The sequence below is a fragment of the Melanostigma gelatinosum genome (assembly GCF_949748355.1).
Source record: "Melanostigma gelatinosum genome assembly, chromosome: 11".
Classification (NCBI taxonomy): Eukaryota; Metazoa; Chordata; class Actinopteri; order Perciformes; family Zoarcidae; genus Melanostigma; species Melanostigma gelatinosum.
The window spans coordinates 10,856,999-10,874,220 of NC_136644.1; the positions used below are offsets into that span (position 1 = coordinate 10,856,999).

The 17,222-nt window shown below is 42.0% G+C and overlaps 1 protein-coding gene across 1 annotated transcript in view; it reads right to left on the bottom strand.

The window, feature by feature from the left end:
- The window catches only part of sorcs1 (sortilin-related VPS10 domain containing receptor 1), a gene marked incomplete at both ends in the record, with an annotated part of 180,885 nt that overhangs the window by 41,164 nt on the left and 122,499 nt on the right, over positions 1-17,222 (bottom strand). The window contains one exon of the mRNA XM_079277758.1: positions 5,425-5,583. Within this exon, the coding sequence (XP_079133884.1) occupies positions 5,425-5,583 (159 nt within the window). The remainder of the gene's footprint in view (positions 1-5,424; positions 5,584-17,222) is intronic.

Consider the following 17,222-nt stretch of genomic DNA (forward strand, 5'->3'; position numbering starts at 1 on the left):
TTTGACAAAGCACAATGACAATCCTGTTTCCTCTGGAGCGCACAGCTGGAGTGCAATGAAGCATAACACATATTCCACTGGTTCAAGATGGACGTTTTCCATTTTGAGCATGATCAACCATGCAAAATGTGTAAATAGCCATCTATTACTGGATAACAAACACGTGACTCTGTTTGTTTATGTTCATTGATTTTATAATTGCATTTATTTACTCCATCCCCAAGGGTGAAGTGTAGGCCTGCATTTCAAAAGCATCCCTATTAAATCCCATACAGATCATCACGGTTTTCAAATCAATTATTCTTCTATTTAATAATAGGGGAGTTATTCTTTGAATTTGTCACTGCTTCCTTACATTTCGCTGTATTTTAACGTCACACAAATTAAAGACAAAGGTTACTGCTGACTTTAATAGATTATTGCTTCAACAAAAATCAGCTTCAATGCACAATATGAAGTTTCCTGCTGCTAGGGGTCTCTTAATTAAAACAATGATGAAGACAGAGTTCGGTGACGTCTCTTCCCAACACTACCGGCCATCTCACAAAAAAAGTGAAATTCACAATGGCTTTTCTACACAGGCTTATGTCCTGTTTTTCCATGGCATCATACAAGCTTAGCTGCTGGCTCAGACTGATTTGCTGATAGTATTTACAGGTTTGCCTGACCACCCACCTTCTCCAAACTTGACCCCCTGTATTACTCAGCCCTGAAATATGTCTCTGACTCTAGCTTCAGGACCATCAATGTCCCTTAAACAGCATGCTAGGATGGTCATCCTTCACTTTGCGTAGGTTATACCACAAGTACACTTTAGTCTGTAAGATCGTCTCAGACAAAAGCCATAATGTTAGGATGCACAAATGGCTTCAGTTTAAAGAGCCTTCTACCAGTGCAGAAACACACCGTATCTTTTATTAAAGTAACAGATTTCTCATGTTGAAAAGTTGTATGACATTTGGGTTAATGTAAGTACACAACTCAAAAAAATATATAACATAGGTCTAGCTGTTTTTAGACATTGTAACGCAAAAAAAAAAAATATATATATATAACATATTATACCTTTAAGACTTCCCCTCTTCCCCTCCCCTATTCCCCTCCACCTATGAGAATGATATTACAGTCCTGACATTATGTGACGCATATATATTTTCCTCCTCCATTGTATCCGCTTCATTGGATCGCTCCACGGTGGGCATATGTAAACTATATATTCACTGTGACTGCAGCTGGTGTGTGTATATTCTCATGTCAAAGAGGGAGAGACAAACTGCACGGGTGACGACATTACAATGACGTCCATGCCAAGCTGTGCTAAGCAGATGCAACCAAAAGTGGGAGAGGCGGAGGGGGAGGGGTGCAGGAATCACTTTGCCTAATTATCCTCCCGCAGCAAGTTAGTATGTAGCCAAGCAAGTGACAGTGAAGAGGCAGAGAGCGGGAGGCGGGGGAGGTGAGGGGTGGAGGGGTCAACACAGACCTTACAACCTCCAAAAGTCTCTCAATCAACCAATGCAGCAGCACTGCCAAAAGGAGGTGAGGAAAGAGAAGCAGTTTTCGGGGGGAGATGTGTGAGCGAGATGGCCCCAGACAGGGAGTGACCACACAGACTAAATAATTAGTGAACTGCCGTCTGTTTCCACGGGCGTATTACCAAACGGGCCTACAGGGACCAGGCCTAGGGGCCCAAGGGCTCAGGGGCCCCTAAGCCTGAGCTCCTGCGTTAAGTTGTTGTTCATGATTTGCATTTCTTGACGCATTGTCAAAGAGCTTAGTCATTCCTGTCAATAGCTCTAAAAGTCTGACTGAAAAAACTGGAGGAACAACCTAAACCTTCACTTTAAAGAAGGAAAACAACATCGTGATGCACTTTATGTCCCTCAGTTCATCTATGGGACTTCAAGAGCGGTGTATTTTCCTGAAACGTCCAAAACTGGCTCTAGATGGGTATGTAGGTAGAGCTGCAGAGTTGAAAGCGAGGGCGTCTGACCAAGCGGCAGTGTTTGACGAGCTGAGTGACAACGTGTTGGGAAAAACTCAATAGAGTGGTCTCACCGACGTCACGATCTCCTTAGTTACGAGGTCTGTCCGCCATGTTGGAGTACATACAGATCCTACATGGCGGCGAGTAAACAAGGAAGTGCGGCGAAAATACCATACTTTGAATCACTGGATAGTGCATCAAAGGTTCGCTACCTGGCCAAATTGAAGGTTATTGGTAATTTGGATCCCTATACGATGAGTGCAGATCGTTTCAGTGCCGATCCTACTTATCTTCCATCGGTAAACTACGCCAACATCTACACGTATCTCGTGAACACCCCCAGTCCTTACACAAGTAGAATATGGGATGTGTGGTTCTATAAAATGGTATAGAATTTGCAGGGTTGAGAAGTCCGGCAGTCCAGTATAATATCTCACTTTTTCATCATTATTTTCGAAAAATTCTGAATCAAACATGGATCGTTCATCGGAAAGTTCCTTTTTCAAATTCAGATTTCCCGAGAGTAGGCGCTGCATCTCAGCTTGCATTGCTGCAATCGTGGCCCCACCGAGGTCTGTCTGGTTGGCTTGGTTATTCTTATCCTCGTCCTCATCCTCTGCTGCTGGTGGGCTGTCATATGCATGATCCGACGTTAAACTCATATCAAGCAATGCTGAGGCTGCATCTCTGTGTTTCGCCTGTTGTACACGCTCGACACGTCTCTGGTACCGACTGCTGTCACGGGCCGATGAAGCTTCGGTAACCTTCTCATGTCCAAGTTTAATTTATATTTCCTTTATTAAATACTGTTCACAAACGAATTTGTAAATAAAATCACTTACCACTTATAAAGTGTTCCGCACATACTCTAGTGTACGCCAAATTCCATTCCTTTATATCTCGAGAGATGCGTGACAGCCATTTCTCGCGACGTCGCTTGGATAGCTCCTTCGTGTCATTTCCTTGATGTGTAATGACCGCTGGCAAACGAAAGAATGATTTCTTGTCTCTATCAGCTCTGCTGCCACAACCAAAGACAGCACAAAAGTTCACCATGATCGACAGGTTATGCGACTCAGCCGTGCATGCCAGTGGCTTTGTGTGTACTCCAACATGGCCGACAGCTAAACTGTGACGTCACACGAGACCACTCTTGTTGCAAACAAGTTCATAACTGAAAGGCTTTATGTGACACTGAAATACGCTTCTGACTTTTGAAAGAGGACGATTCAACTACTCAGATGGGATACATCTCAGATGGGATTTGTCAGAATTAGAGGTCAACTTCGGATCACTCCATCGCTCTTAAATACAACCTGAAAACATTTGGATGTAATGTTTACAGAACACGTTCATAGAAAGTTGACACAAAGAGAAGAAAGCTCCTCTCCCGTCACAAGGTCTGTGAAGAGTATTCTATGTGATTTAGTAAACATTGCTCAAAGAGCTGAGTGTAGACCCAATGTCCTACTTTGAATTCTGTGTCAAATACACAGTCCTCTAAGAGACCGCTGTCATAGACCTAGAGGGAAAAGGGAAAAGCATTCTGATAACTTACACTCCAAAACTGTGCCAGGATACATTTCAAGATTCAGATTATTTTATACATTATTCTTTCAATGTAAAAAATGCTGTGATGACTTCTGAAGCCTTAAACCCATAAATCCCATCACATCATTGGTTTATGATTATCATTTAAGAGTGGTTTGAAAGCCCAGACCCTTATTTACATGTATTCATGCTCTGCATTCAGGCCGAGTCATTTAACGCCAGGAAGTTGGCGGCACAGCTGAATTCTAAAACGGCTAAAATGAAGTGAAAAATGGCTGAAAACACAACTTAAAAATGGCATTCATGGCTTTCGGGCATCTCAGAGTTATCAAACAGCAAATTGTAGCACTGTGTGTCGGTATGTATGTGTATGTAGGTATGTATGTGTGTGTGAGTGAGTGTATTAGGAGGGATTATACTTTACACAATGCAAGTGTGATCTTCCTTCAAGAAGGGAAAGGAGGCATGCTCACACAAACACACACACATTCACACACGTCTCGTCAGCAAAGGAAAATGCCTACAGTATTCATCACTACTGAAACATTAGACCCAAATGGGCTGAGCTGCAAGAAAAGCATTTTGTTAATGCAAATGGTTATTTTAAAATGTGTATAAATTTGACCTCTCTCTTTTCTTCCTCTCTGCCTCACGTTCACAGACACAATTATTTTTACATATATCCTGCACTGCCTCGTTAGATGAGTATCTATTTCAAAACCATTTGCACATTGTCTCTAAGCTGAAGCTAAGTATTGTACAGGGGTCATTTATGATGAGGAAACGACAGTTGTTTTGATAACTTACGTTGAGAAGTAAAAAACGCTTTTCTACAAAAGACGTAGGCACTTTAATTAAATAGTCTAGCTTAATGTTTTATATTAATATTCTGTAACTTAGAGATAATTAATACATTATGTATGCTTACATATGAGATATTGAAATAACTTATTTTGGTTCAACTAGTTTTGATTTTCATAGTCAGAATACAGATTTAATGTGGATTCACCACTGGATGCCACTAGATCCCACACACTGCTCTTTTAAGTCACGGTCTACCACCGAATGACGTAAAACAATGGTGATTGAGCCAACGTCCCACTGATGAAAGTATAGCAACTCATGTTATAAACTGGCTGTGCAGCAGCTTCACATTGAAAGCATTGAACTGGTGAAACACAAGTTGACTTTTATTGTGACGTAGTCAAACGAAAAAGGAATGTGTTTGACTCTGACCGATATCTTTCATTAAAAACGTGACTTAAAAACAAGTCAATGGTCATTTTGTTCATTTTTGACACACATCAGGGAGTAATGAATAGTGAGGAGCAGCCACAGAGAGCGGAGAACAAACCAACTATTCACGGCCGTTCACAGACTCATGCAGCACAAAATCAGATCACATTTGCTCACAGACTGATGGAAAACGGCCAATTGGTCTTTTTTTATTAAAATGACCGGATTGAAACACACTGACTATCACCACCAAATCAACCAGGACTGAACTCCTAAGGACTGACACTTTAACTTTGACCTAAAAGCCACCATTTTGACTTGCCACCTCAAATTTACAGTTGCATCTCATAACAATGAATTTATGGATCAAAGTGTTTGATTAAAATCTTGCCATTTTGACTTGATAGGTAAACATTGTGTTGTTTTGATCAGAGTTAGTACGAGATCGACTTGAATTATCCAATCTATGTCTATCCACTTCTCTCCCAAATGAACGTCATGCACTCTGACTGTGTACTTTGAGCCACACTTCTGTGTGACAGGATCTCACATTTATCAAGCTGTTGTTTCTAATCTGACTTTACAATCAGCTTCTTTTAAAACCTTTGAACAACCGTCTGCTACACTAGCCACGGTGCCCGCTCTCTCACCTTTTGGTCGTGGCTGAAGGCCAAAATCCAGTCCTCCTGCTCAGGGTGGAAGAGCAGGCTGAGGATGTAGAAGCTCAGCCGGTACTTCTGGTAGGTAGCACCTTCATCGGAGCTGATCAGGAGACTGCTCTCCACCTCCGGATCAGTCAGCAGCATGATCTGAAGATGACAGAAGGATGAGAGATTAGTGACAACGTGGAGCTCCACTCTGTGGCTTTCAGCACTTCACAGAAGGAAGGTCTGCATCATTAAAAAGACAGACACAAAGTGACGAGTCAGTCAGGATGTATTAGCATATCTGAGATGTAAAGCGTATTATTACAAATGTGGCCACTGATGTTGCCAAGTCAAAAATAATAATTGGTATCTGTTAGGCTTGATGATATAATCAGTATGATATGTTTTATATATTTATATATATATTTATATATATATATATATATATATATATATATATATATATATATATATATATATATATATATATATATACTGATTATATCATGTGTGTGTGTGTGTAAGTGGAGTTGCTGTGTGTGCCTCATCATTCACATTTCACGTCTCTCTTCATTCTCTCTGCCGATGCTCAATCAGGCCTTGAAAGCTATCATTTCCCATGAGCTTCTTTCTTTTCTTGGAGGTCCCACTTTTTTTTTTCCAAATTCTGGCACAGTCCCCCAGAAGAAAAATCACAGAATCACAAAGAAATCCCCGGATAATATCAGATGCAAATATAATTGAATCAGTGGACGTCAGAGACACACATTAGCAGAGAGTTTGGAGAGGCACGCTTGTGACTGTGTGGATGTGATACTGTATGCCACTGCATGCTCATGTCTTTAGTAAAGTCTATACTGGTGCTGGAAAATACTGGCCCCTGGTTTGACCCTCATTAAAGATGCACGTTGCCTAAGGAACAACATACAGATGTTTAGCAGTCAGCTCGTAACAGACAAAAGGCCCGGTCAGCCTCTTCTATTCTTAGTCTCTCTTAAGGGCATAATATTCACTGGGGAATATTTAAAATTGTATCAAAAAGAATTAGGCTTAGTGCAGTTAATGTAGAGAAACTGGCTGATCGTGTAAAAAAAACAAAAAAACAACAACCTTTAACTTGTTCGATTTTATGTTAGAATTATGAAAGTGCGGCTTTGTTTTTGGTCGGAGCTGAAGTACTGTCCCTGCGGTGCACTCAGGCTTTTGTGTGGTTTAGCGATGGCGTTCGGCATGCCAATCTCTCTGTGGCCATTATGTCATCAGACAGCTGTGAGAAAGAGAATACACTGCTCTCACAGTCAATATTCTCAGTATGGCAGCGTAGAGCAAAGTGGTTCTGGTCTCTCATGCTATTGAGTCATTTGTCAGCACTCACTTGGGTAACAGCAGTTACCACTAACACCAGTTCATCAATCAGAAAAGACAGATATAATGCCACATACGTGAGCCCCATGCTGACCGATTCAATCAAATGTACTCAAACTGTCTGAACTACAAATCCCAATTAACACTGGGTTTACTCCCTGGAACTGCAACTCAGCTGGAAGAGTGGACAACTTTATTATTGACTGATGTATTTCGGGGAAATGGGGGATTACAGGCATGTACATATGATTCAGCACGCTAACAGCAATGTGTTCCACTCATATACATTGGAATAAGGAGATGGATACACCCAGGTGCAATCTATATGGAGATTGCTACAGTTCTGATGCAAGAGGCTTGTTTCTGTTTATTCGATGAAACCTTTTCAATATTAAACAAACAAGAGAAAAGGCTGGAGGACGGAAAGGATTCAAGGCTGTAGCATAATGTTATTCAGTTCAGGAACGATGGTGTGAAATCATTGGGGCTTTGCCTTGTTTGCATTCTAGTTATTCCCTCTCCCCAGTCGCTCCACACGCAGCTTTCCTGCATGCTAACGTGTGTCTCAAAATATTATATTTTGCATGTTGATGTGTGCATGAGATCCCATAAATTTATTTTGTGTGGGCTTGAATGAGAATATTGGATTCCATCGTCGAATGAAAAGGATATTCACGCAAAAATAGAACAAAACTTCATAAAACTGGATTAGAATGAAAATGTCTCAATCCTGTCTATCCATATTTCATATCTGTAAGTATCATGAGAGACATTTCAAGGAAAACCATTTTTGGCAGTTCTCGCTTACTTTAACGAGTATTTTAACTTAAACTCAACAAAACAATCGCTGAGACACATGCCTCCACCATACCTTTTAGCCTTGGCCAGTTGTACATTGTACAGTTCACAGGAAACAGGAGGAGGATTTTTCTTAATTTGATTTTATTATTAACGTTAATTTGGCAGTTGTGGCTGATAATGGGGCAGCACCAGCAAAGAGAAAAAGAAAAGAATAGACTGAAGAACAAAAATTGTTGACAGAGCGCGACAAAAATACAAGCCAACCATGGGCGGTCTTTCAACAGATGCAGGGATTTGAAAGAAGTCAAAACCGATCCTGAATTGCCCCATCTCCTCTGAAAGTGGTACGTATACTTTCTTCTTCTATTGCAATGTTCCCTCTTGGATTTTTTTTTTTTAGGAGTTGGGGGGGAAAGGGTTTTCTTGCAGCGTCAGGGGTCACACGGCTGGTGGCCAGCAGCGACAACACTGTGTCTAACCAAACAGAACGTTTGCTGCCATTACACAGGTTAGAGCATGATGACCAACATGCACCAGGCAAAATACAAACGTTGAAGTTGAGAGCCTAGACCACTGAAGGGGGAGTGAACCTATTTATGACAGAGTTGCGTCTTCCTTTCACTCGCTTGCAAAACCAATGCACATGCTGGCTAAATCAAGATGTTTACGACACGAGGCCATGGTGCTCATAGAAACACAGTTCCTGTCCACAGGTTCATTCTCACCTTGAAAAAAATAAGTTGCTGAAACGATGTTGGTCCACTTAATCGATTCTTAATTTTTTAGCGACCACATCTGCTGGCTTTTCCCAGAGTCCCCCACTGGTAAAAGCAGTGCGATGTGACTAAAAAAAGCGAACACGTGGACCATCAAATAAGATCTGTCAAAGAAATGTGTCATCTTGCTGTTGATTTTGCCGTAAGAGATGTTTTTATGTGCTGTTAATGAGCCACAACTGCAGAAAATCTGAATGACACTCAGTATATTATTTATAATTTCAACTGTAAATCACATTTGTATAGCTCCACATACTGGAAAGTCTTCAGAAATGGCGCTGGTAACTAATCATATCAATCGTTCATTAAGAATGTTATATTAATGAACCCAAAACAGAATTGTAACCCTGTTTTGGGCCAACAGAATAACCTTTGCTTCAAAAAAGTAATCTAAGTACTTCATAGAAATACAGTGGTCTTGGGAACTTGCCATTCAACTTTTGTAAGCACTGGATAAGTAAAGGATCAACATTTGCACACTCATAGAAGGAGAATAACATTTCACTCAGTGGAAGAGTAGACTGTGTGTATGTGAGTGTGTGTTGTGCGTGAGCGACAGTAAATCATGAGGCCAAAAGGTTGAAAATGACAAAGGTTAATGAAGCGTATATGTGCCAGCACGAGGACATTTAGGATATGTGTAAGGAATACTTGAATTCATTCTGCCGACGCAGTACCGTAAATACTCCAAGATTGAATATTAATGAAATTAGCTTCATACTTTCCATTTCACACAGTCACCCAGTAATTGCATTGTGACTCATCGCTATAAATCTATGACTAGTTTCCCACCCTGCAATAAATAGATTTTTTGTTGTTGTTGTCAGACAGTGTTCAGATTGGAAAAGCGTTCAAAAAGTGGAACAATAAAAAGAGCCTGAGATTTAATCTCTTTGGGGCAAGTACATTTTCTAGCTTTGCCGTGACACCGACTTGAATGATTCAATGCAAGTAAATTAACTGGTTTCAGCCAATTCCTGTTCATTTTGAATTCTGAGAAAAAAACAACTTGCAAACAAAGATCCACCTGAGGTTCCAGCTTTGAACTTACTGAGATTGACAGAGCAAGCATAAACCCAGGAGCTATCTCACTAGCTCGTAATTGAAGCCAATTTTACATAAGTAATCGGGGACAATGAGAGTGTCAGTTCCCATTTATCCCATACACTAACCCCATATTTGTCAGCGAGTCTATGTTTCAGAACTCCTGTTGAAGCATTCGAGTATATTTCCTTTTTACTGAAAGCCCCTTTGCCTGTCTTTTTGTCGCCACTATGAATATCCTGTGACTCTCAGGGAAATGAAATCACAGATCACTTTGAAAAACCACTTCTTTACAACACATCTTATTTATTGATTATATGTGTGTGATGAAAAACAATATATGTACTATATCAATAATAGGATTATATTAGTTATTTTGTTCGAATACTCCCCAAAGCTACAGAAGCAATTGTGGACTTTATCACATCCGTATCAGTAGGGACGGCAGGAAAAGGAAAAGTGCACTTAAACCAGAGATACTGAGTCTCATAATTGAAGCCAAAGGGCAGTCAAAGGGGAGCAGGTCTAGGCAGGAGAGGGTAAAGTATTCACAAGAGGTTGATAAATGTCAGTAGTAAACATGTGCTGGACCGGCTAAAGGTCTCAACATCTCCTGCCGTCACTGCCAACCCCTTGGCAAAAAAAGTAACAAGGCTAGAACCCAGAGAAAACTTATAGACTCTGTTCACCCACACCATTTAATTGAGGTGCTCAAAACAAAGGTTATGATATTGTACCCCGACTACCATTAGCACAGGTGGAGCCCTTTACTAGACTCTATGGGTAATACTCTCCTCCAATCACAAGCACGCAAATGTACGTAAGCAAAGCTGGACAATCAGGACGTGCCTACCCAAATACATGCAGACCCCACAGTATATAAGGCAGCTTACAATGCTGTCTGCCGTCCTCTACCCTCTTCAGCCAATGGCGTAAGATCAACAGGGCCCCCTTGGTAGAGGGCTCTGCCTGTGCTTATGGAACTAGGGTTGAAATATTGTGACCTACAACTCACACAGGATACGCCCTCTACTGGGCTCTATGGGAACATCGGGTGGAGTCAGGGCATGCCCTGCCGTGACTTAACATAGACGCAACCACACTGATCCTGACCGGCTAGAAGTTTGTTGCCAGAGGTCACCCATTTCTTTATAACGTAGACCTCCATAGAAGAAGGGGCCCCAGCCAAACCAGGTAGTACGCAACTTCCATTTGCGGCCTAACCCTGCAGGGGTCAAAAGACAGGCGATCAACACCATGCACACCACATTACCCACTTAATCAAGGAGCACGCTCTACATATGTCCTCGACCCTCATCCCACCAAACAGGGCCGCCAACTCTGCTACGCTGTGCGTAGAGTGTGAGCAGAGCACAGTGAGAGTTTCATCCCATCTGCCTATAGGCTTGGGAGATGCAGTCACAAAGCCATCCAGCCAGGCTTTTCTTGAATTGGGCTTTCTCAGCCACACCATCCCTGAAGCCCACAAGCAGCAATTCAGTGTGACTGATGAGGGCCATGCATTTAACATAATATGCCAAAGCATGAACTGGGCAAAGCGAATTGCCTCCATGTCCCTCACATGGGGTGGAAGACAAAAAGGATCCAGCTGTATAACCCTCGGCATGAAAGAACTCCTTCAGTTCTTGGGAACAAAAGAGATTTGGTAGCCCCTCTATGGTCACCATCAAGCAGCAAGCCACTGTGGTGCACGACAGGTCGCTCCAGAGGCTCAAAGGGACCCTTAAACGAGGCCTTGATTACCAATGTCAGTTCCCACTGTGGGGACGAGACACAGAACACTTGGCATTGCCTCTAACCCTATGCAAGAACCACTTCATGGGAGGGTAGCCAATGACTGGTCTCTTGCCAAAACCATGATGTCTGGAAGAAATGGGTGCTACATTCACTATAACAGTGGCATGACACGGCCCTATAATCACCCAACACTGTAAAAAGGAGAGAAAAACCCAGATGCACATGACTGATCCACTTTTCTTCGCACCAGCATTGGAACCTGGACCACTTTGCCTTGTAACAGGCAGAGGTGGATCCTGCTCTTGCTACCTGGATGGTCTGCACAACCTGTACAGAGAGTCCAAACCTCGGGGTCAGCCTGTCCATCTCAGGAGCCAAGCCGGAGACGATGGCCCAGAGTCGGTGATGCGCTTATCGCCTATCTAGATGTTTGATGGGTCTGAACTCTCCCATCTTCTTGGCAACCAGAAAGTGCGTTAAGTAAAACCCTCTCTGTCTGTTGTGAGTGGGGTTTCTGTAAGAGGTTCTGGATCTCTGCTGAGAAGTAATCCATCTCCTTCTGAGGATAGATTCACCTCATTGACGCCCATCAAACGGGGGAGGGACACTGCAGAACTAAAGAAAATAACACAGTCTCTAGGTCCTGTCCATCCATTCTGTTAACGTGCGGGTGTTAGAAGACCAGCGACCAGCTGTGGAGCAGCACTTAAAACAATGTGATATCCTGTCTTGGCCCTCTCCCCGCCATGCCGTCCATGAACAGAAGGCTGGGCCAACATTGAAAGTGCAGAGTCTGTCATGAGGTATGTGAACGCATCACAAATGGCTTGTCTGAATATGCAGCTACAAACATCATGTCACTGTGTATTTAATCTCTCTGGTCTTCCGTGTAGAGGTGGATCATGGAGGAACAGACACGTGTATACTCCCCCTCCCAGGGTTAGGCTGGAATGAGATGTATTATCCCGATGGAACAAAATCCCACTGTTAACCCAGGGAGCCATTTGTACAGGCTGTTCATAGAAACAGATTAATGGCAATCGTAGAATAACAACACCAGCCACCTGGTTGAAAGTACTGTGTTTGTTTGACTATTCACCTCCCCTTCCACCCGCCATAAGAAGTCTCTCATTTCTTATAACATGTCACTTGATCTAATTTTTGCATTTTCACATTTATGCGTTGCATTGCACATTGCAGTCAGTACAGGCTGCATGGCGTAGAAATGCACGCAAACAAGAAAATTGGCGTTGTATTTAATGTTAATACCACATGACTTTCTTTTATCATGTGAAACATAAGTAAAAACTAAGCAATGTTTAATTTGAGATGGAAATACTTGGTTTCTCCCAATAAAGGGACGGAAAGGTCTATCTCCAAACATGCAAAGCGAACAGGCTAATAAACCTGGTCTGTTGCTCTGTTTCAGTACTTTGGACTGCACCGCACCTACACACACATACAATACCATGGTGCATTACACTGAAATGTATCTCGCCCCCGCCCCCGAGATGTTGTTGTTTGCACTAATATAACTTAAACAGAGGGGGATCAATGAGCAATATATATATATATATATATATATATATATATATATATATATATATATATATTCTAAATTCTTAGTCGGCGACACCCTACCAATAACAAAGCTGCTATCAGATATAAGGGGAGGCTGGCAGTATCACGAATGAGTTAACCGTACCCCTCAAGTACCAGACGGGCCTGTGTGTCCATGTGAAACCATGTTAACTTAGTAAAAGGTCTCCATTGACAGCACCTAGCAAATCACATCACTCTTGCTACTTCTACCATAAATATTCATGACACACACCGGCTATGTGCTACATGGCTCTTAGTGGAGGACACAGAAAATAAAAAGAGTTGATGCACATATTCATAATCATTGCTTCTCTTGTCCCCACTGACTCGTTCACTACATCGACCAGGTGCTTTTCAAACTGTTTGATCAGTCTCATCAAACGCAACTCCTGTCTCTTGATCGGAGCATTTACGCTCAGCCTAATTGAACACTGCCTGACATTTTAGCTCCCCTAAACTCCCGCCAGACCTGACAAACATGTCATGTTTCTGCCTCTGGTATAATTGGGTTTCCATCTCAGCTACAGCGAGCTAGCTGCCCCTTATGGCGGTACATAGGTTGGAAGGCGTGCCAGCTGTGTATGAAATCGCAGAGCTACACAGTCATTACTTGTGAATGAACAGAGACAAGACAAACAGGATGCGTTTCGATAATTAACCAGCAACATTCCCTATTTATGAAATGTTGATCCGTGTTGAGCTACTGCAATAATAAATGCTTCACAGTGATCACTCATAAATAACATAACACCATATTTCATTTTGTGCATGCCTTTATTATGAACACTTTATGTTGGCATGAGTAAATGCTTTTGAAGGGGGATTCAGGTCCCTCATCCCGGCAGCGTCAGGCGCATTGAATTGCTTTTACTCTCATGCTGAGAAAGTGGACAATGTCCCGTACAGGCAAGTAAAAGATTATTGATGGAATCCCACTTCTCACCTCCCATCCCATCTTCTTTACAACTCTTGTTCTCTCTCTCTTCCATCTCTGCGTCTCACACTCTGTCAACCTGTCTCCGTCTGCCTCGGATTCTCTGTCCATCTGTATTTGTGTCTCTCATCTTGTCTCCCCTCCTCTGTCGCTGTGTCTTCTCCTGGGGTCCAGGGCGCTTGCCTTAGGGCTGACAGATGTTGCGTCCCCTCTCAGCGCCACTAACCCCCCCCCCCCCCCCCCCCCTCAACCACCACCACAAACAAAACCATCATCCGTTAGCTTGTCCTTGATTGCGTTAGCAGCGCTGCGTGCACCGCATGTTCCAGCCAGCAAAGCATGGCTGATTCCCTGTGATTCATTTGGCATGCATTGTGTCCTTAAAAAGCTGGCGGACAGAGAGACACTGCACCTCCCGTTCCCCTGCTTCCTTTCCTTCTATGTTGTGCAGTTAAAGGATGTGTTGAGAGAATGTTGTTCCTGCACCAGGTGGTATTGCTACATCTGGTGTGAAGTGATGACTCTTTACTTGTTTAATTAGGAGGTGAAGTGTCTCTTTGTCCATATATATATCGTTTATAATAACTCATCATATATTATTATTATTATATTGTGTGAGTCAAATCTGAATCAAGTAAACAGTCTCTGTCAGGTAAATGTAGTACTACAATGTTGTCCTGTGAAGTATAAATTCACAGTCAGTAGTATACAGTTGAGTTGCATATCTTTTAAGTGCTTTGTGACCATGTAAGTTATTTTGTGGTACAATGAGTTAGAATAGGAACGTGATTCAATATTTTTATTTTCTAAACATAATACATTTATAGCTGTTAGGGGCCACAAGCCCAGGTTGCAGTAAAGTTGGCCCCTGGTATTTTTCCCGTAAATCATGGTTGGATTAAGTGATTTGAGGGTCACAGGCAAACGCTGTCGTGCTTCTTTTTCCATCCTTTCTCGAACTGGGAATATTGGTATTTGCAGTGGTAGAAAAAGTATTCAAAACATTTTTGCTGACGTTAAATTATAAACTAGTGATAGTAAAGCTGAAAATACCACAAAGTAATAGTCCTGCATTCTAACCTTTAATTCAAGTGAAGAGTGAAATAGAGGCATTACCAGCACAATGTACGAAAATGTACTTAGCGTTTCATTTTTTAATTTCTCTGTCAGGTAAATGTAATACTACAATGTTTTCCTGTAGAAGTACACAGTAGGTAGCGGAGTTCAGCCCATTCTGAAGTGACTTTTACATTTCAGCACACTAACAGGTATGTGTCTCTAACTCTGGTTACATAAACCTGTCAACATGTTTTTGACTGTCTGTTTAAATATTCAATTGTAATACTGGGCAAACATAAAAGATATGTCATAGCACCAAAGTTACAAGACATTTTAACACATTATAATTTCTCTAGCACTTCAATTTGGAGTTTGACATATTTGTTTGAGGCTCGATTCAATTTACAGGATGGTCAAAATGTTTATCTAATAGGCTTTTTCACAGCAGGCTTTTTTTCTCGTCATAATGGGGAAAAAGCAGTCTTGGTGGCTTTTATTGTGAAGTAGCCACAGGAAACACAAGGTAATTGTCACTGCAGTTAAGATCAAAAAGTGTCTACCCAAAGCAAGACATGTCAGACATTTTTAACATTTATTCAACAGGGAATCTGCTAAATGTCTGATTTTACAACTAATTGCCTGGTTTCCCCCAATACATCATGATATATAGTCAATTATGAATTAATGGACAATTAATAATACTGTTAATGAAAAATAAAAATAAATAACGTATGTTTTCAATCTCCTTATTGTGCGTGAATAAATCCCCATGTAGACGAAGTCGCACCTTCCTAATTTGTGGGACCAAAATAATTTCTCTGCTGTTGACCGAGTGTCCATCTCTCCACTTCGTTTCAGTCCTACGGACAGCGGCGCACCCACAAACACACACCTCTTACACAACAAACAGCACTGACGCCTCATGGCGCCGGGCCTGGACAAAATGGATGGAACACTTCCTGTTATAGAATACATTCTTATGCCAAGTCAAGAAGATACATAGTTTATATCGATGTCTCAGCTCTTTTGTCTAGCGTGGAAAGAATGGAAGCCAATCTCGCAAATGACAATATGGATCAATGAGCAAAAAAAAAAGAAGAAAAAAAACATGATTCAACGATCAGCCAACTATAGGATAGACTTGACCAATCTAATGGAAAATGTCCAAGCAAAGGCAAATATTGTAATCCATTTCAAAAAGCTTGAGAGATATTTTGTTATACTTTGATGATGAATATGAAGCCTAGCCTTCCGTACAGTGACGCTCACCGCTACTGCAGAGAAAGGCCTCAATGTAATATAATATTGAGTGTGAAATTCCTCAAAGTATTTGCATCATACATCTTTGGACACCCTCTTTTTTTCTAATAACAATTTTTTCTGGGAGACTTTCTTTGTCTGTGGCATTTTGTGGACAGTTCGGGGATATGAAATATTAAAGTTCACTTTTAAGTCTGAGCTTGTATCCAGAAGTGAGACAATAAACAAGAGTCTTTGAAGCTCGACAGTGGGAGAGGCCCCATCTGAGGTGAATTCATATTCCACCCACCTGCCTGTCATTGCCATTTGAGCCACACAAGGTCGTAATTGTTTTTGAACGCCATGCAGGCAAACACATGCAGGCACACACACACAGACGAGAAGGCAGACACACACAAATACGATTGAGGAATTGCCGGGAAAACATTTGAGGCCGGCAATTGCTGTTTTAGTCAATACGTTCTTGAGAAAAAAGCAGTTCTGTATTCCTAAAAGAGAGCTCACAGACTGTAAAGTAGTGGAGACTGAATCCATCTGTCACTCATATGCTTCCTCTGGAAAATTCCTCTTTGTTTTCAAACCATTAGAGGCATTACCCATTTGTAGGAGACTGTCAGTTGTTGTTTTTTTAACCAGCACTCACCATCCCCAGCCATTTACTGTAATAATGTGCTCTCACACAAAATCTCAAGCTAAAACCCCCAATCATTTTCCCTAATGTGTACTCGAGATGCGTTTTCTCATGTACGGGCTCAGTGTGAAGCCACAGTATGAAAATTGATGTAATTGCTGTGCTGTCAGACTGTTTTCTCCATGGGTGACCCCTGGGCCATCGCTCTACTTTTTTTGCTTTGTCACTTTTTTTCCTCTTTTCCTCCCCTCTCTACTTTTCTGCGCTTGCGCTCACTTGCCCTCTGTCAGTTTATTTGTGGTCTCTTTCCCCCTCTTGTATCTCCTACTCACGCTCTCCCTCAGTTCTACGTTCTCCAGTGCTTTACACCCTCTATACCCTGCAGCCACAGAGGCCTGATTTACTTCCACTACTGAGTGAAGAGAGGGGCTTTTGTTTGCCACTCGCAGCAGTCACATGACGCCATGGCGGGGGTGACAGCGAGAGTGACGAACCTGCAGTCCCTGCTACCCTCCCTCAACAACATGCAAGCTGTGTGCTCGGAATGAACTGCGTGTGGGTGGAAGAACAG